At 40.0% G+C, this 14,083-nt stretch overlaps 1 protein-coding gene across 3 annotated transcripts in view; it reads left to right on the forward strand.

Moving 5' to 3' along the window:
* PIKFYVE (phosphoinositide kinase, FYVE-type zinc finger containing) overlaps window positions 1-14,083 on the forward strand; it is a 63,373-nt gene that overhangs the window by 43,352 nt on the left and 5,938 nt on the right. For 2 of the 3 annotated variants that reach the window (XM_018071808.2, XM_018071809.2), the window contains 17 exons: window positions 692-870; window positions 1,352-1,465; window positions 2,775-2,883; window positions 2,996-3,150; window positions 3,710-3,800; window positions 4,835-4,895; window positions 5,462-5,605; window positions 5,756-5,876; window positions 7,001-7,096; window positions 7,844-7,927; window positions 8,419-8,510; window positions 9,110-9,274; window positions 9,835-9,894; window positions 10,317-10,493; window positions 11,221-11,324; window positions 11,587-11,715; window positions 13,008-13,269. In XM_018071808.2, the coding sequence (XP_017927297.2) occupies window positions 692-870; window positions 1,352-1,465; window positions 2,775-2,883; window positions 2,996-3,150; window positions 3,710-3,800; window positions 4,835-4,895; window positions 5,462-5,605; window positions 5,756-5,876; window positions 7,001-7,096; window positions 7,844-7,927; window positions 8,419-8,510; window positions 9,110-9,274; window positions 9,835-9,894; window positions 10,317-10,493; window positions 11,221-11,324; window positions 11,587-11,715; window positions 13,008-13,269 (2,143 nt within the window). Of the gene's footprint in view, window positions 1-691; window positions 871-1,351; window positions 1,466-2,774; window positions 2,884-2,995; window positions 3,151-3,709; window positions 3,801-4,834; window positions 4,896-5,461; window positions 5,606-5,755; window positions 5,877-6,283; window positions 6,329-7,000; window positions 7,097-7,843; window positions 7,928-8,418; window positions 8,511-9,109; window positions 9,275-9,834; window positions 9,895-10,316; window positions 10,494-11,220; window positions 11,325-11,586; window positions 11,716-13,007; window positions 13,270-14,083 lie in introns of all 3 variants that reach the window. The other variant, XM_018071807.2, reaches the window with a different exon arrangement.

Genomic DNA, 14,083 nt, shown 5'->3' on the forward strand with positions numbered 1-14,083 from the left:
TAAGAAAACATTGCTAACTGCATTGCTAGCTAAACATTAAGAGCCTTCAAAGAGACGAGACTAAAAATTAATGAAAAAGATTCACACAGTGCCTGAGACGTAAAACATCTCAATTACCCATGTAGATGATTCAATTCACCTGCTTATGCTGACTTAAACATGGGTGTTGGATTTAAAGATACCTGGAGGAAGTTAACGTAATTGCTGACGGCAGGCCCTGCACTGCTGTGTATATCCCTGCTCCATAGCCTTTTATTTCTGTGTGTTCGTGTAAACACTAATATGTTTGTAGCTGTGTGTCTACTCTAAGCTTGCAAGCACTGCTGAAGTTGAAATGCACTGCAAAACAATACCAATGCATTTGTAGCTGAAGAATCATCGAGGAAAAAGTGTATGATGTAACCATTGCTTCTGCCTGGGTTGCTGGAAATTGTTATAAGCTTCCATCAGGGATATGTTTGGACTCCCCCCAACTTAGCACCTGTCATCATCAGCTAGCAGTTGTTGTTTATCAGATTTGTTTTAACTATGTGTTGGCCTTAGCTTTGTATAAATGCTGTCTTTGTTGTTTAGTATGTTTCAGAGTCATGGGCATTTCTGGTACTAAAAATACTAGGTTGCTGTCTAGATTAGCCTGTCCTTAATCTTGTTTGGAGGATGAAATCGAGACACTTGGCTTCCAATTTTTCAGGTGACACCGGTTGTTCCTCTTTCCAATGACTCTTGGTCCATGTCTTTTGCAAAATATCTTGAGCTGAGGTTCTACGGGTACCAGTACACGCGAAGGGCCAATGCAGAGCCTTGTGGTCATTCCATTCATCATGACTATCACCAGTATTTTTCCTATAATCAGATGGTGGCATCTTTCAGGTGAGCTCCACTGCTAAAATCTTCCTTCTCTCTCTAGTACTATATGAAGCATATAGCCCTACTAAGGATTCATCAGTTCTGTTCTTCATTGTGAGTACAGCATGGGATAGCATAACTGCACTATAACCACAAGTGCAGGATTGTTTGCTGGCTTGCAGAGGGCATTGTGGTGCCATCACTGTCCTACATGTGGTGAGCAGTGTTCTGAGAATGGATGGTTCCAGTTCATGATACATAAGAGAAACACTTTTCTCTATGTAATTCCAAAAGCTTTCAGAATTTTGTTTTTCCAATGCGATCTGTGGTTTTACCTTCTGCCTAGAAGATACATGAACAGGGTGTTATCGCTACTAGAAGTAGCAAAAGCCCTGGACACATTGGCAGTGCCCTTTTTCATATAAAGGCCTCAAACCTCAATATGGTGTAGAACTGGTACTGTACGGTGTGAGTCTTGTTAATAGCTGTTGTATTGCCTTCTCAGCTACTCTCCAATCCGGCTGCTTGAAGTGTGTGTCCCACTCCCCAAGATATACATCAAACGGCAGGCTCCATTAAAAGTTAATATTTTGCAGGATCTCAAGGATTTCTCACAAAAGTAAGCTTTTTTTTAATGTCTTCCTCATCTTATTTGTGTTTTGTACTTTTATTAGCAGAACACATAACTGTTTTTGCTAGTATGATGAGGTTTGCTAAATATTTATTCATTATATGACAGAAAAGTAATGGTTTAAAACATGTGTATATTTTTCTAAGAGAGAGTGGTATTGAAATTTTTTTTATTACTTTTACCTGCTCTGTCTGTACTAATCACTCACATATTTGTCTAGTGGCAATTCAGCTTAAACATAGCCAGTAGAAACTAAGATTCTTTTGTTCTCCATTCCTGAATGTTGCACTGATAGCTGAGTGATATAGCATGTTTCTCAATGATGCTGCCAGGTAGCCACTGAAAGGTTGACCGTCAGCCAGTGTCTGAAATGTCACCTTTTCTTATGAAATGCTTTCTCAAGCACAGCTAAAGTATTTTTAATTCCTCCTTCTAATGCTAAAAATGAAACAGAGAAGGAGGTGGTCCTAGAAGACTAATCTGAAAACTGCAGATAATACTTTGTACCCTTACCCTAACATTGCTATATAGAGCATCTGACTGAGTTTAAATTATGTCTTCATCCCCAAAACCTGCAAATACATTGCTCATATCTGTTGTCCAAATAGAACTGTCTTCATTATATTGGTCATGGAGCAACTAAACTCTCTGGTGTATAAAAGTAACTGCCTTTGTTAGCTATCGAATATGATGATAGCAGGCAGACTGGTACCTTCTTGTAGTGTAAGGTGAACTACCATAAGCCTAGACATCTTCTATATATAGGAACAAAAAGATGGAAGACAGACCTGATAAAAACTGTGTTAAATCCAGCCTGACTACTGTTCTGCCTGGTCACAGCATTCCTGGATAGCTGATGTCTCTGTGACCACCTGACTTCAAAACCTGTGGAGCTTTGTTTAGAGCTCAAATAGAGGTACTTATTTTTTCTGAGTCTGCTGGTGGAGGTGTAGCTTGCAGACCCAGATTCTTCCTAGTCACAGGTGACACAACAGTTCCCCTTTGTTAGTAATGCATTTGTGACAGGCATTACATCTCTGACAACTTCCACTGTTAAGAATAAATTGTGAAGACAAATATCAGTTGTGTGTAAATTTTAGGTTTCTGCTGTTGCTAATGAAGTTTTTCCAACTTCCTTTCTAAATTCAGTGGGACAGCCTACTGTGCAGGAAGGCTGTCATGTGTTGTTTTTTGTATTCTCATATGCTAACCTTAAACATGTTCAGACTTTATTATTAGAGAATGTTGAAGATGCTGCAAGTAGTCACAGCTTAACTCTTTGCATCCCTGTTGACAGAGTGTCACAAGTGTATCTTGCTGTTGATGATCGCCTTGCTTCTCTGAAAACGGATACTTTCAGCAAAACGAGGGAAGAGAAAATGGAAGACCTCTTTGCCCAAAAGGAGGTAATAGACTGTTTTCACATCAGCAGACTATAGGCTGAAAAATGTGGGTGGGAGCCACTCAGGTTTTGTGTCATCTCAGGTGACAGAATGCTGACAGTTTTTCTTCTGACAGATGGAAGAAGGGGAGTTTCGAAACTGGACTGAAAAAATGCAAGCAAGGCTGCTTTCATCATCATTAGACACACCTCAACAGCTGCAATCTGTTTTTGAGTCTCTGATAGCTAAAAAGCAAGGACTTTGTGAGATGCTACAAGCCTGGAATAGTAGGTAAGAGGACACATGTTGGAATTGTGAGCAACACTGATACTGTGTTGGTTATAGGAGTGAAGAGGTTTTGCTGTACTGTCTTTCCCTATAGCACAGTTGCTCTTTATAGCTTGTGCTGAATGTCCTCTACTGATTAAGACCACAGAGCTGGTTGATTGAAACAGAAATCATTTGAGGCCATATAATAATAGAGCACAACTTGCATCTGGAGGAAAAAGTGTCATTTAAATAAATGTGGAAAAGATATGAAGAGGGGAGCATGGGAGACCAGTTGATTGGGTGAAATTATCTCAGAGGTGAAGAAAATGTGCTGTCTTTGGCCATTTGAAACATTGCTTTGGCACATGTTAACAGCAGTCTGAGTTTACAGTAAAGACTTGTGAAATCATGCTGACTGTATTCTAGTATGGAGAAACTTCATAACTTGTGTCAATTAGAAATAGTACCAGTAAACCATCTTTTGATTAATTTTTCTTTGGTACAATGTTTTATGTGGGTTGTTGTGTTTGGTGGGTTTTGTTGTTGTTTGTTTGTTTTTAATTTTTTTTTTTAATTTAAGATTGCAGGATCTCTTCCAGCAAGAGAAAGGGAGAAAACGTCCATCGGTACCTCCCAGCCCTGGAAGACTGAGGCAAGGTGAAGAAAGCAAGGTATGAGTAGCAGGCTAGAAGCCTCTTAAACGTTTTTTTTCCTGTGGCAACACAATAGTCTTAAGACTGGCTTTGGTTCACTTTAATAATTAGTAAACTGGTTTTACTGCATCCTGTAGTTTTCAGCTGTAAAAGCTTCAATTGCATGTTAGTATATGTATCTTTTCCTGAAGATGTGAACTAAGAGCCATATTGTATAGAAGAAGACTTAAGTATGAATAGGAGTTGATGATTTTCTGTGATGTTTGTGTAGTGTTGATATGAACACTACCAGCAGAGAGCTGCAGTCACTGTCATGTGTATGCCTAGATAGGAATTGGGTCATCTGAATAGACCTTATGTTACTGCCCATCAGGTGTATCCCTTGTGAAAAAGAAAAGGCAAAAAATATTGAGAGAGGCAGAGGAAATTATATAGGAAGGACTGATAATCAAAGCAGGATCACCCCTGCTTTGTGATGTGTCATGTGGGAATTGACTGAGGTCCAAATGATTTTGGACTGCTGCCTCAAGAGCTCTGTCCAAGTGTACAGTTGCCAGCATGCTGAACATTCACCCTGTGGGGAGCTGGTACTCTGAGGAAAAAGTCTGGGCTGCAAGGCAGCCCGATATAAGCATCGTGCAGGGAGGCTGAACTCCCAATAGTTCTATCATTAGCAAGGTGCACTAAAAAACCCCATGAGACCCTGGATTTGCTCTGCTGCAGGGATACACGTCCTTTCCACTTAACACATTTGTGTTAAGCTGCTAAAATAAACTAACCCTTGATCTAGCAGGAAGTAGGTTCATATAGAGGGACAGTGTAATGTTTAAAGCAGCATACACGGATGATAGCCATCATAAGTATCTTATGAACCTGGGTTGCTGTTGCTTTGTTTTTCTCCTGTGCTAACAGATACAGTGACAATTCAGAGGCTGAGAGGTGGGTGGGAGTGCTCTCTTGTGGTTCATCTGTTTTTGCAAGTGTTCCACAGAGGAGTGTATACAGCTGTAAAGAGCTTGGCATCAACATTGGTATTTTGTTATTCTGCCTAGATCAGTAGCATGGATGCTTCCCCACGCAATGCTTCTCCAGCACTGCAAAATGGAGAGAAAGGTCTGTTACTTATTTTTCATAAGCTACCAAAAGAAGCTTGCTGTAACCCCTTCCCTGACATAACAAGGGAGCTTTCGTCAAATTTGATAATTGAGAGGAACAGCGAATCTCCATTGTGTCAGATTTGCTCTTTCTAATAGTAAGATAGAAAACAGCTATCTGCTGGTAATATGAAGTTGAATTACTAATGATACTAAATTGGCCAGCAAGGGTTTTCTTTTGAACTTGAGTTGAAAAATTTTCAGAGGCTTTCTAAATAATTGAATAACTACAGGGAATTTGGGAAATACCTCTCACCTCTTCTGTGTTATGGATGTTGAGACCTCTTACCTGTGAGGCATACTGAGAGTTTGTGGGAAGTGAAGATAGTAGTTATAAGAGTATGCATTTTTTGGAGGTTATATACTACATGGATTAGCTTGCCCAGTCCTTTGCTCTGTGTGGCCATACCTGCTTTCTAAGTAAAAACTTTTTGAAAGTAGATACTGGTGATAGCTTGGGCTGGGAGCAAGCAATATCGCTTCTGACAGGTATGTAAAATGCTTTCTCATGTCTTTAACTCTCAGAGGATCGTTTCCTGACTACTTTGTCAAGTCAGAGCTCCACAGGCTCCTCCCATCTGCAGCTGCCCACTTCCCCAGAGGTCGTGTCGGAGCATATGGCTGGTGCTAACACACTGTCTGAACAGGATACAACAAGCAGCTCAGAAGGTATAGTTCAGTTGTGGTCTTGTATTCTTTCTCTTGCTTCTCTGTGGCAAGTGTAGAAGAAGGAAACCGCAAATCTGGTAACTCTCTGGTCTGTTGCCATCCTTCTCAAGTTCGATATTGTGATACAGATTTAACTTATGTCTGTTCCAGATGTGTTTGATGGACACTCATTGGGATCTACAGACAGCCAAGTGAAGGAGAAGTCTACTATGAAAGCTATTTTGGCTAACTTTTTGCCTGGAAACAACTATAACCCCATTCCATTTCCCTTGTAAGTACTGCATAATATATATAATGTACAAAATTAGCAGCCTGGTCAAATTGCGGACAGAGCTGTGCATGCTTTCTTTGCTCAGTATATAATTTAAGTAATTACTTGAGTTTACCTCTGAATAAACCATAGAACTTTGTCAAGCTAGGATGTTTTCTGTGTCCCTTCTAAGTCTTTATGGGTTACTCACCTTTCTTATTAATGATGTGCCCTCATGTAAATACATTATCAGTTTCTTCTTGACCTAGCAGGGATGTCTCCTCAGAACTCCAGTGGGAGACAAATGGGTGGGGGAAAAGGGGAGAAAGGTGCCTTCTAACTTCGTTGCTGTGGGGAGGGAGTGGAAATGTCCTTCCTTAGCAAAGACTTACTAAAGCTACATGCCTGCCTCTTGTTTTTGCTTCCAGACCTCTTCCAAGGGTTGGACTCAAATTGGCATTTTCTGGGTGTAGGTCAGGTTCAATGGCTACTGCATGTGCCCTCAAGTCCCCCTCTCATGTGAAGATGGGCAGGCTGGAAAGTCTTTCAGCTACTTGGTCTGCGTGCTTTGTAGTGTTTCTCGTTTGACATGAGCCTAACGTTTGGCAGCCTGGGTTTAACTTCTGAATCTTACCCCCAGAGTAGAAGCAGAGGCCTTGGGCTAATGAGGAAAAAGCTAAAGGACTGGACCCTACAGATAAGTAAAGAAAATCTTACAGGAACCCAGGAGGTCTTGGGCAATTTTCTGTGCTAAACTGCTTGTTCAGAAAAGAGTCCAGGTTTGTCCCCTTCTTTCACTCTGCAGGCTATGCTGCAGGACAGTCAAACCAAATTCAGGCAGGTTTCAATGCCATTAGAAACAATGGCTGCTAAACAGACATAGACTCTTATTCTAACTTGGAGCTGGTCTTCTGATATAAGCAGCTTGCTTGAAATGCTGACTGCTCTAACACTCTACCATTTAGAATTAACCACATAGTTATGAATGTGTCTCTTGAGGGAAGCTGATCTGGGAAGCTTTGTTTCCATGATGAGACTTGCAGCTTTTGCCTGGGAGTGCAGTGATGAGATTTGGGTTTTGACCAAAGGTTCTTTTCTTTCCACAAACTTTTATGATCTACTAACGATCTGTCATTTTCATTTAGTGACCCGGATAAGCACTACCTAATGTATGAGCATGAACGTGTACCTATTGCTGTCTGTGAGAAAGAACCAAGCTCCATCATAGCTTTTGCTCTCAGGTACTGGTGTGGTTTTGCTGTTCATCTGACACACTTTGTACTTTTGCAGCTTTTGTGTTCAAGGAGTATTTAAATTGTAATGGTAGGGAACATGACAATCTCTTCATTAAGCCATGTTGAGAGTTTCTGCCAGAGCTGAAGTTCTCTCCTTTTACTACTAAGATATGGAAAGTAGACTTTCCAACTTACAACTAGATTTCAGACTGTTTTAGTTGAACTCTAGTACACAAAAATTAATTAGCTGTGTAGTGTTCCTTGTAATGAGATATTATTAGAGAAAGAAGTGCAACTAAAGTTTGCTCGACCTCTCCAACTTGGAGGAAGTGCAACTGAGTTAGGGAACAAGAGTTGGTATTGATACTGCAGTCTGTCCCTTGCTACCTTTGGTAGCAGCTCTTGCTACTACTCAGCTCTCCAAATCAGCTGCTTCAGTAAACCTTGGGGATTGTGTCACAAGGGAGTAGATTTTTGAAGAAGCACATTCTTAAATTGTGGGTAGAGGAGAAACAAGGGGAGATTTTTCCTGCAGTGTTATTTAGAGCAGCTTATGTTCTAAGGAAATTAAGTTCTAATTATAAGAAAAAAAGAAACAGGGATTTTTCTACCGTGATGTATTGTTTCCTGTGGTTGTCTCTGAACTGAATTTTTGGGTTGGTGTTAGAGTCTTGCAGAGAACACTTAACTCTTCATTTTTGTTGGTTTTTTCCCTTTCTTTCTTTTTTTAATTTATTTTCCTTTCCCCTTCAGTTGCAAGGAGTACAGAAATGCCCTGGATGAGTTGTCCAAAGCATCTCTGAAGAACAGTTCTGAAGAAGTACTACAGCTGAACAGGTTACATGCAGTAAATATAGTACACAGAGTGAAGAGACAGTGATTGTAGTGAATAAGCCAAAACTAGATGGGGAAGAACCTTTAAAATATGCCCCTGTTAGGATCTCTGCTTTCTGATGGAATCTGACACATTCCATGTAACTAACACATACTTGTAGTACGTGAGTTTCCATTTCATGTTAGGGGCTGTACTGGCTTCATCACCTAATCCCTGGACTGTGTGCATGGTAGCATTACTGGGCCTGCTTACCTTTCCTATGGTGATGGGTGGAATTGTTGCTATGGACCCTGAGTGTTTGTTTTTTTTTAGGAAAGTGGAGGAGGACAACTTTAAAGAGTCCTACACCACTACAGCTTTAAACTGTGTCTTCTTCCCTTAGCAGTACTTAGTGTTAGGCATGGGGGAGAAGTAAATGTCCAGGCATAAAGGAGTAGCATCTCAGGTGGCAGTATTTTTTGGGTTCATGACTAATTTTTCTTTCTCCTTTCAGCATGTCAGACAGCAAACCAAAGAGCAGTAGCCCTGTCCGCCTGCCCGAGGCCAACATGGGTCCTTCGAATCGCAGTGCAGAACCAGAACAGCGTGAGACCATTTTGCCAAAATCATATCCGTGATGCTTAGCTCAGCTCAGACTTGAGTCCACTTAACCTGGATTCTAGATGTGAAAGTTAAATTAGAAAAAGGAAAAAGCATTCTGAATTGAAATCATAACTAGTCTTAGAGTTGACTTCATGTAAAACATGAAAGGAGTGTGTGTGTGTGTGGGTGTGTTTGTTTTTTGAAGTCTATGGCTTTCTCTGATTCTTATGAGATCAGACTCATTTTCTTGATTTAATATTTGGACCTAGAGTTGCCTGTTTGGTATGATGCCCTCTTTTGGCATTACCTTCTTTAAAAAGATGGCAATTAAAATATTTTGGAATGAAGATACGAAGTTCTTAACATGTTAAAGATGCTCATGCTTGGTCTGTTTTCAAATGACTGCATTCTAGGGTGCTACTCAGAACCCTATATCAGCTAACCTCATGGACCTTGGTTGCCTGTAGAATAGTAAATGAGTTACAGTTGAATGACATCATTCCTCCAATTAGAACAATGAATGGGGAATACTCATATGAATTATGCTTTTATTAAACTGTCCATGGAAATGCCAACACCATCTTTATTTCTTTTCACTATAGCAAAGAAAACATCCGGTGTTCTGTCTTTCTTCCGTGGCACGGGAGGGAAGAGCCCAGACCTGTCTTCCCAGAAGAAAGAGACCTTACGTGGTGCTGACAGTGCTTACTACCAGGTTGGACAGATGGGCAAAGAGGGAGCAGAAAACCAAGGAGCAGAGGCTCAAGGTATGAAACTGCTGAGTCCATCTTCTCTCTTGGACTGCTACTTCTCCCAAACCTCATTCATATATGTAAGGCCTAGAATACACTGCTCCTCATGCTTTTTCAACAGTCCAAGATTACTCAACATGCACTGAAAATGAGTTGTTTGAACGTCAAATGTGGGTTTCTCCTAAAGACATTGCTCTGCTTTGTGATAAGGGAAATAGGATCTTTCAAATCCAAACTATAGGTACATTGAGTCTGGGTTTGAACATCTTTGGATTGAGTTGACTGCAATTAAGCAGCCCAGTTGCTCTTTCTAACTTGCTGTTTAATTTTCATCCTTTCAGTTCATGGAAAATGAGTGAAGAGAAAGTTTGGACTTATGTGTCCATGAACAGCGGTGCCCTTCTAGCATATGTGTTATATCATACAATTGTACTTGTATTTCTAATTCCCTCTGTATTCTTGAAAAAAAAAGAAAAGATTTTTCTTGTAATGTCAGTTTACAAGTAGAATCTGATGTGGCTTTCTCAGTAATAATGATGAACAGCCCTGACAGAATGGTCCCTTTATGCCTTCAGATGACGGAGATGGAGGAGATGGACAGAAGAAACAGCTGGTGAATCCCCATGTGGAGCTCCGTGAGTAGTTGTAAATAATAACAAACTCCTTTCTTCATGCAAATGTAATGGAAATCTTGAAGTTAATAATTATTTTTTCTTTGTATTTGGCACAAAGGAAAAACAAATCAAGAAAAAAAGCAGTGCAATTTTTACTTATTGTAATTAATTTCTATTGCAAAAGTACCCTATGAACTTTTCTTTTTCAACTGATCTTTTGTCTGATTGCTATCCCATGGCATACACTGTAGGCTTACCTAAAGGGAGTTGACTGTCCTGTGAGTTTTCCATTTAAATCCTATTCGTTGAAACTTCCAAATTACAATAAGCATGAGAGGGCTGTTTAGCACAATAATATTCTTCTAGACATCAGTTAAATTTCAAAGTGTCATCTCAGTCAGTGAGTATTGCATATTGCTGTTGAAGAGAACTGTTTTTTGCAGAGTTTTCAGATGCAAATGCCAAGTTCTACTGCCGCATTTATTATGCTGGCGAGTTTCACAAGATGCGTGAGGTGATACTGGGAAGCAGTGAAGAGGACTTCATCCGGTCCCTCTCCCACTCTATGCCCTGGCAGGCACGAGGTGGCAAGTCTGGAGCTGCATTCTATGTGACTGAAGGTAAATGCAGCTTCTTCCCCCTTTGTAATTGGACGGCATTATTTGGGAATGATGGTGGTTAGTGTGTCATTTAAAGCCTGATTACCTCTATCCAGAGAGTTGCTGACTGAAGTGGCCGCTTAAAAAGGGAAAGTTAAATGGATTTTTCTGGCATCTTCAGTATCAAATTGTTTGTCTTTTTATGTGTGCAGAAGAACAAAATGTAATTCTGTTTTTCAGCAGTAGCAATTAGGAAGGCCCGTTGAGCAGAAGGGTTATACTCTCTTAGGCAGGCTTTAGAAAACAAAAACTTGGGTATAATTCAAGAAAAACTGGTTACTAAAAACACAGTGTTTCTTCTAATATCATATGCTATGGTTAATTTAATTTTTTTTTTAAACTGTGACTGTTTCTAGGCCCCTACTTGAAACAAGTATTGAATGAAAAGGTCTGTAGGCTGTTTCTGTTGTCTGTATAGGAAGCCCATATAGATGAGGTAGATCAAATGTAGGCTGTATCTTCTCCCTGATTTACTAGAAGGCTGAAATCCAGAGAGGCTAAAATTCTGAAATTCAGAATATATGAAGCAAAAAGAATCTAAAAATGAGCTTCTTTAGGTAAGGATTTAAGAGAATGTAGTACTTTATTTTTTCAAACCTTTTCAGCTGTGTGACCGTCCTAAAGAAATTACAAATAATACATCACTTATTGTATGTAACCCAATTTCCTCTGTCTGATGTTAAAACAGATGATAGATTCATCTTGAAGCAAATGCCTCGTCTGGAAGTCCAGTCATTCCTTGATTTTGCTCCACACTACTTCACTTACATCACTAATGCAGTTCAGCAGAAGGTATTAAAAAAATTCCCTTTTTTTTGGCATTGTTATGTATTTTACAGACTAGTAACAATTTCTATTAACCCTTTTCATTTAAATAAAAGAAAATGTCAGAGGGTATGAGATACACAAATAATTTGTTTTTGAAATATTCAGTGGAAATTTTGCTAGGGCTTCTAAGCTGAAATACGCAGTCAGACAGAACAGTGGTGCTTCTAGTATTTGATTGCTGATTGCCTCTACTTAGGGGTTTTAACCTATGGCTTCTCTTCACCAGAAGCCCACAGCGCTCGCCAAAATCCTTGGGGTATATCGAATTGGTTACAAGAACTCTCAAAACAACACTGAAAAGAAACTGGATCTGCTTGTTATGGAAAACCTTTTCTATGGCAGGAAAATGGCTCAGGTAAGAATGAAGCGTCTCTGTTCCCTTGCAGTGCAGTTGTGACTGGGAGCATGTGCTGTCTGTACCTAGCACTGCTCAAAGGTGACAGTTCATGCCCATTTCCTTCTTAGGTGATCCTCATTAACTTGGTGCCTGTATTGGCTAGTTCAGGTAGCTGTAGTGCAGGGTTCAGTTTTTAGAAGTCTTGTTTGTCTCCCTGTGTCTCTCGTATTTGAGAGAAAGCATTACCAACCTAATTAGGAAATTATGAAACCTTTTTACAAAGCTTTCAGAAAAACTGACTGGGATTACAGACTGATTTAGAATTAGAGCCTCACTCACAGAGGTTACTGTAGTGGGGGGAACTATTAATGTTTTCAACCCACTGTTCTTTCTTGCAACCACTTCAGGTGTGGGACAAGATTCTGAGTTTTCATTCTTGCTCTTAGTCAAGGAAAAACAATCTTTGTCAGGCTGTAGAATGAAGACCTTAAAATGATTAGAGGGAAATTCTTTTCAAATAGAGATTTGGTGCTGAAAAAGAAATTCGAAAAAGCGTCACTACTTAAGTAGATAGTATCAGTTCTTTCTACCTTACCTCCCAGTGCCTGATATCAAACAGGGGGTGTTTGTGGGAGGAAGTGAAATGAGGGAATTCTAGATAGATGTAAAGGATATTGTTGTGGGTTTTCTTTTTGTTTGTTTGTTGTTTAAATCATGAGGAGGGCTCAGGCACTAGAAAATAGAAACTCAGACAGACTCTATTCCTAAAGTTAGTTAAATCTTGACTGAACAGAGCTTGAACAACCTTCTGTAACAGGGCCTGCTTCAAGCAGGACTTTGGACTGGAGACCTCCAGAGATCCTTTCCAACTTAACGATAGTCTGTCTCTTGCTTTACCAGGGTTAACTTTGCCAGATGTTAAACAATGATTCGTGCACGACCCACCTCCCTCTTAATTGGCTTTATTTTTGCCAGCATGGACTCTGTAGAAGCTGGGTGGAAAACTGAGTTTACCTAACCAATATAAAAAATAGGGACACTTTTTTTCCCTTAAATTAGACTAAATATTAATGAAATTACTTGCCTATAACTTGTTAATTGAGGTGGCAGAGCTTTCACCTAGGCTTACATGCTACTCTCCACTCAGGAAACTAATTCTTGTAGTACAAAAATACTGTTTGTTAACTGTCTTCCTCCTGCAGAGGAGGAAACAGTTACTCTGCTGTGTTGCCTTCTCAAACAGTTAGGTGTGTTGAAGTCTTTAACTCTACAGAAAAATGGAACAAAGTAGTGCTGTTCTCCGTTTGCAGGTGTTCGACCTGAAGGGCTCCCTCCGGAATAGAAATGTTAAAACTGAAACGGGCAAGGAAACTTGTGATGTAGTCCTGCTGGATGAAAACCTTCTGAAGATGGTTCGGGACAATCCTTTGTACATCCGTTCCCATTGCAAAGCTGTGCTGAGAGCTTCCATACACAGCGATTCCCAGTTCCTCTCCAGCCATCTCATCATCGACTATTCCCTGCTGGTGGGTCGTGATGATACCAACAATGAACTGGTTGTTGGGATCATTGGTAGGTTGTCTTTTGTATTTTCTTGCTTTCAGATGGTGAAACAGCTTTCTTCTGGCTTAGGTGTTTACAGTACTCTTAGAACTGTACCACCACAGAGATGTGTGTCAGGAAATCTTATCTTCTCCCTGGTGGAATACCCGTTTATGGGTATTCAAAATAGGGACAGGAAATCCTCTTTCCAAGTCTTGTATAGACTTATTATTAGCATTTGCATTGCTAAGAGGATATACAGGAAGCCTCACAGGTAGTGAAAAAGCACTCAAGTTGGTGTTTAACCTACCTTTGACTCCAGTTGAAGCAGGGAAGTTGTATGCATACATCCAGTTGTATGCTTTTAATTAATCTTTGAACTTTAGTCATTACGGAGTCTTTTAAATTTTAACTCATGTGGAGGGGATCTAAGGAGAAACAGTATTGGTAGGATTGGAAGGGGGAAGTTAAATGTCATGGGATCACTGGTGATCATGTAGTCTGACCTGGATAAATGGGTGGCAATGCAGTAATTACCTTGCTGCGTCCTCTGACTTGTGATGGAAAAGCAGAGCTTTGTCTTTAGACAGGCAAACTTGTGTTGTATAAAGGACTTGGAGACTTGTATAAAGGATGTGGAAATGAATTGGTCTTGAAACCTAGCTCAGAAATGCTTCCAGATGAGATCTCAAGCCAGGAGATCTGAATTACTCTTATTCTGATAAAGCTTGAAAGCCACTTAATAACATTTCTAGTTGAGAATTAAAGTCCCAGCTACAAAGAACTGCAAGTTATTATTACTTTTGGGTTTTGTAGACTCTTGAATATTTAGGTAAATAGGATG

Source organism: Manacus vitellinus, unplaced genomic scaffold (assembly GCF_001715985.3).
Source record: "Manacus vitellinus isolate BGI_N305 unplaced genomic scaffold, ASM171598v3 scaffold_20_pilon, whole genome shotgun sequence".
Taxonomy (NCBI): domain Eukaryota; kingdom Metazoa; phylum Chordata; class Aves; order Passeriformes; family Pipridae; genus Manacus; species Manacus vitellinus.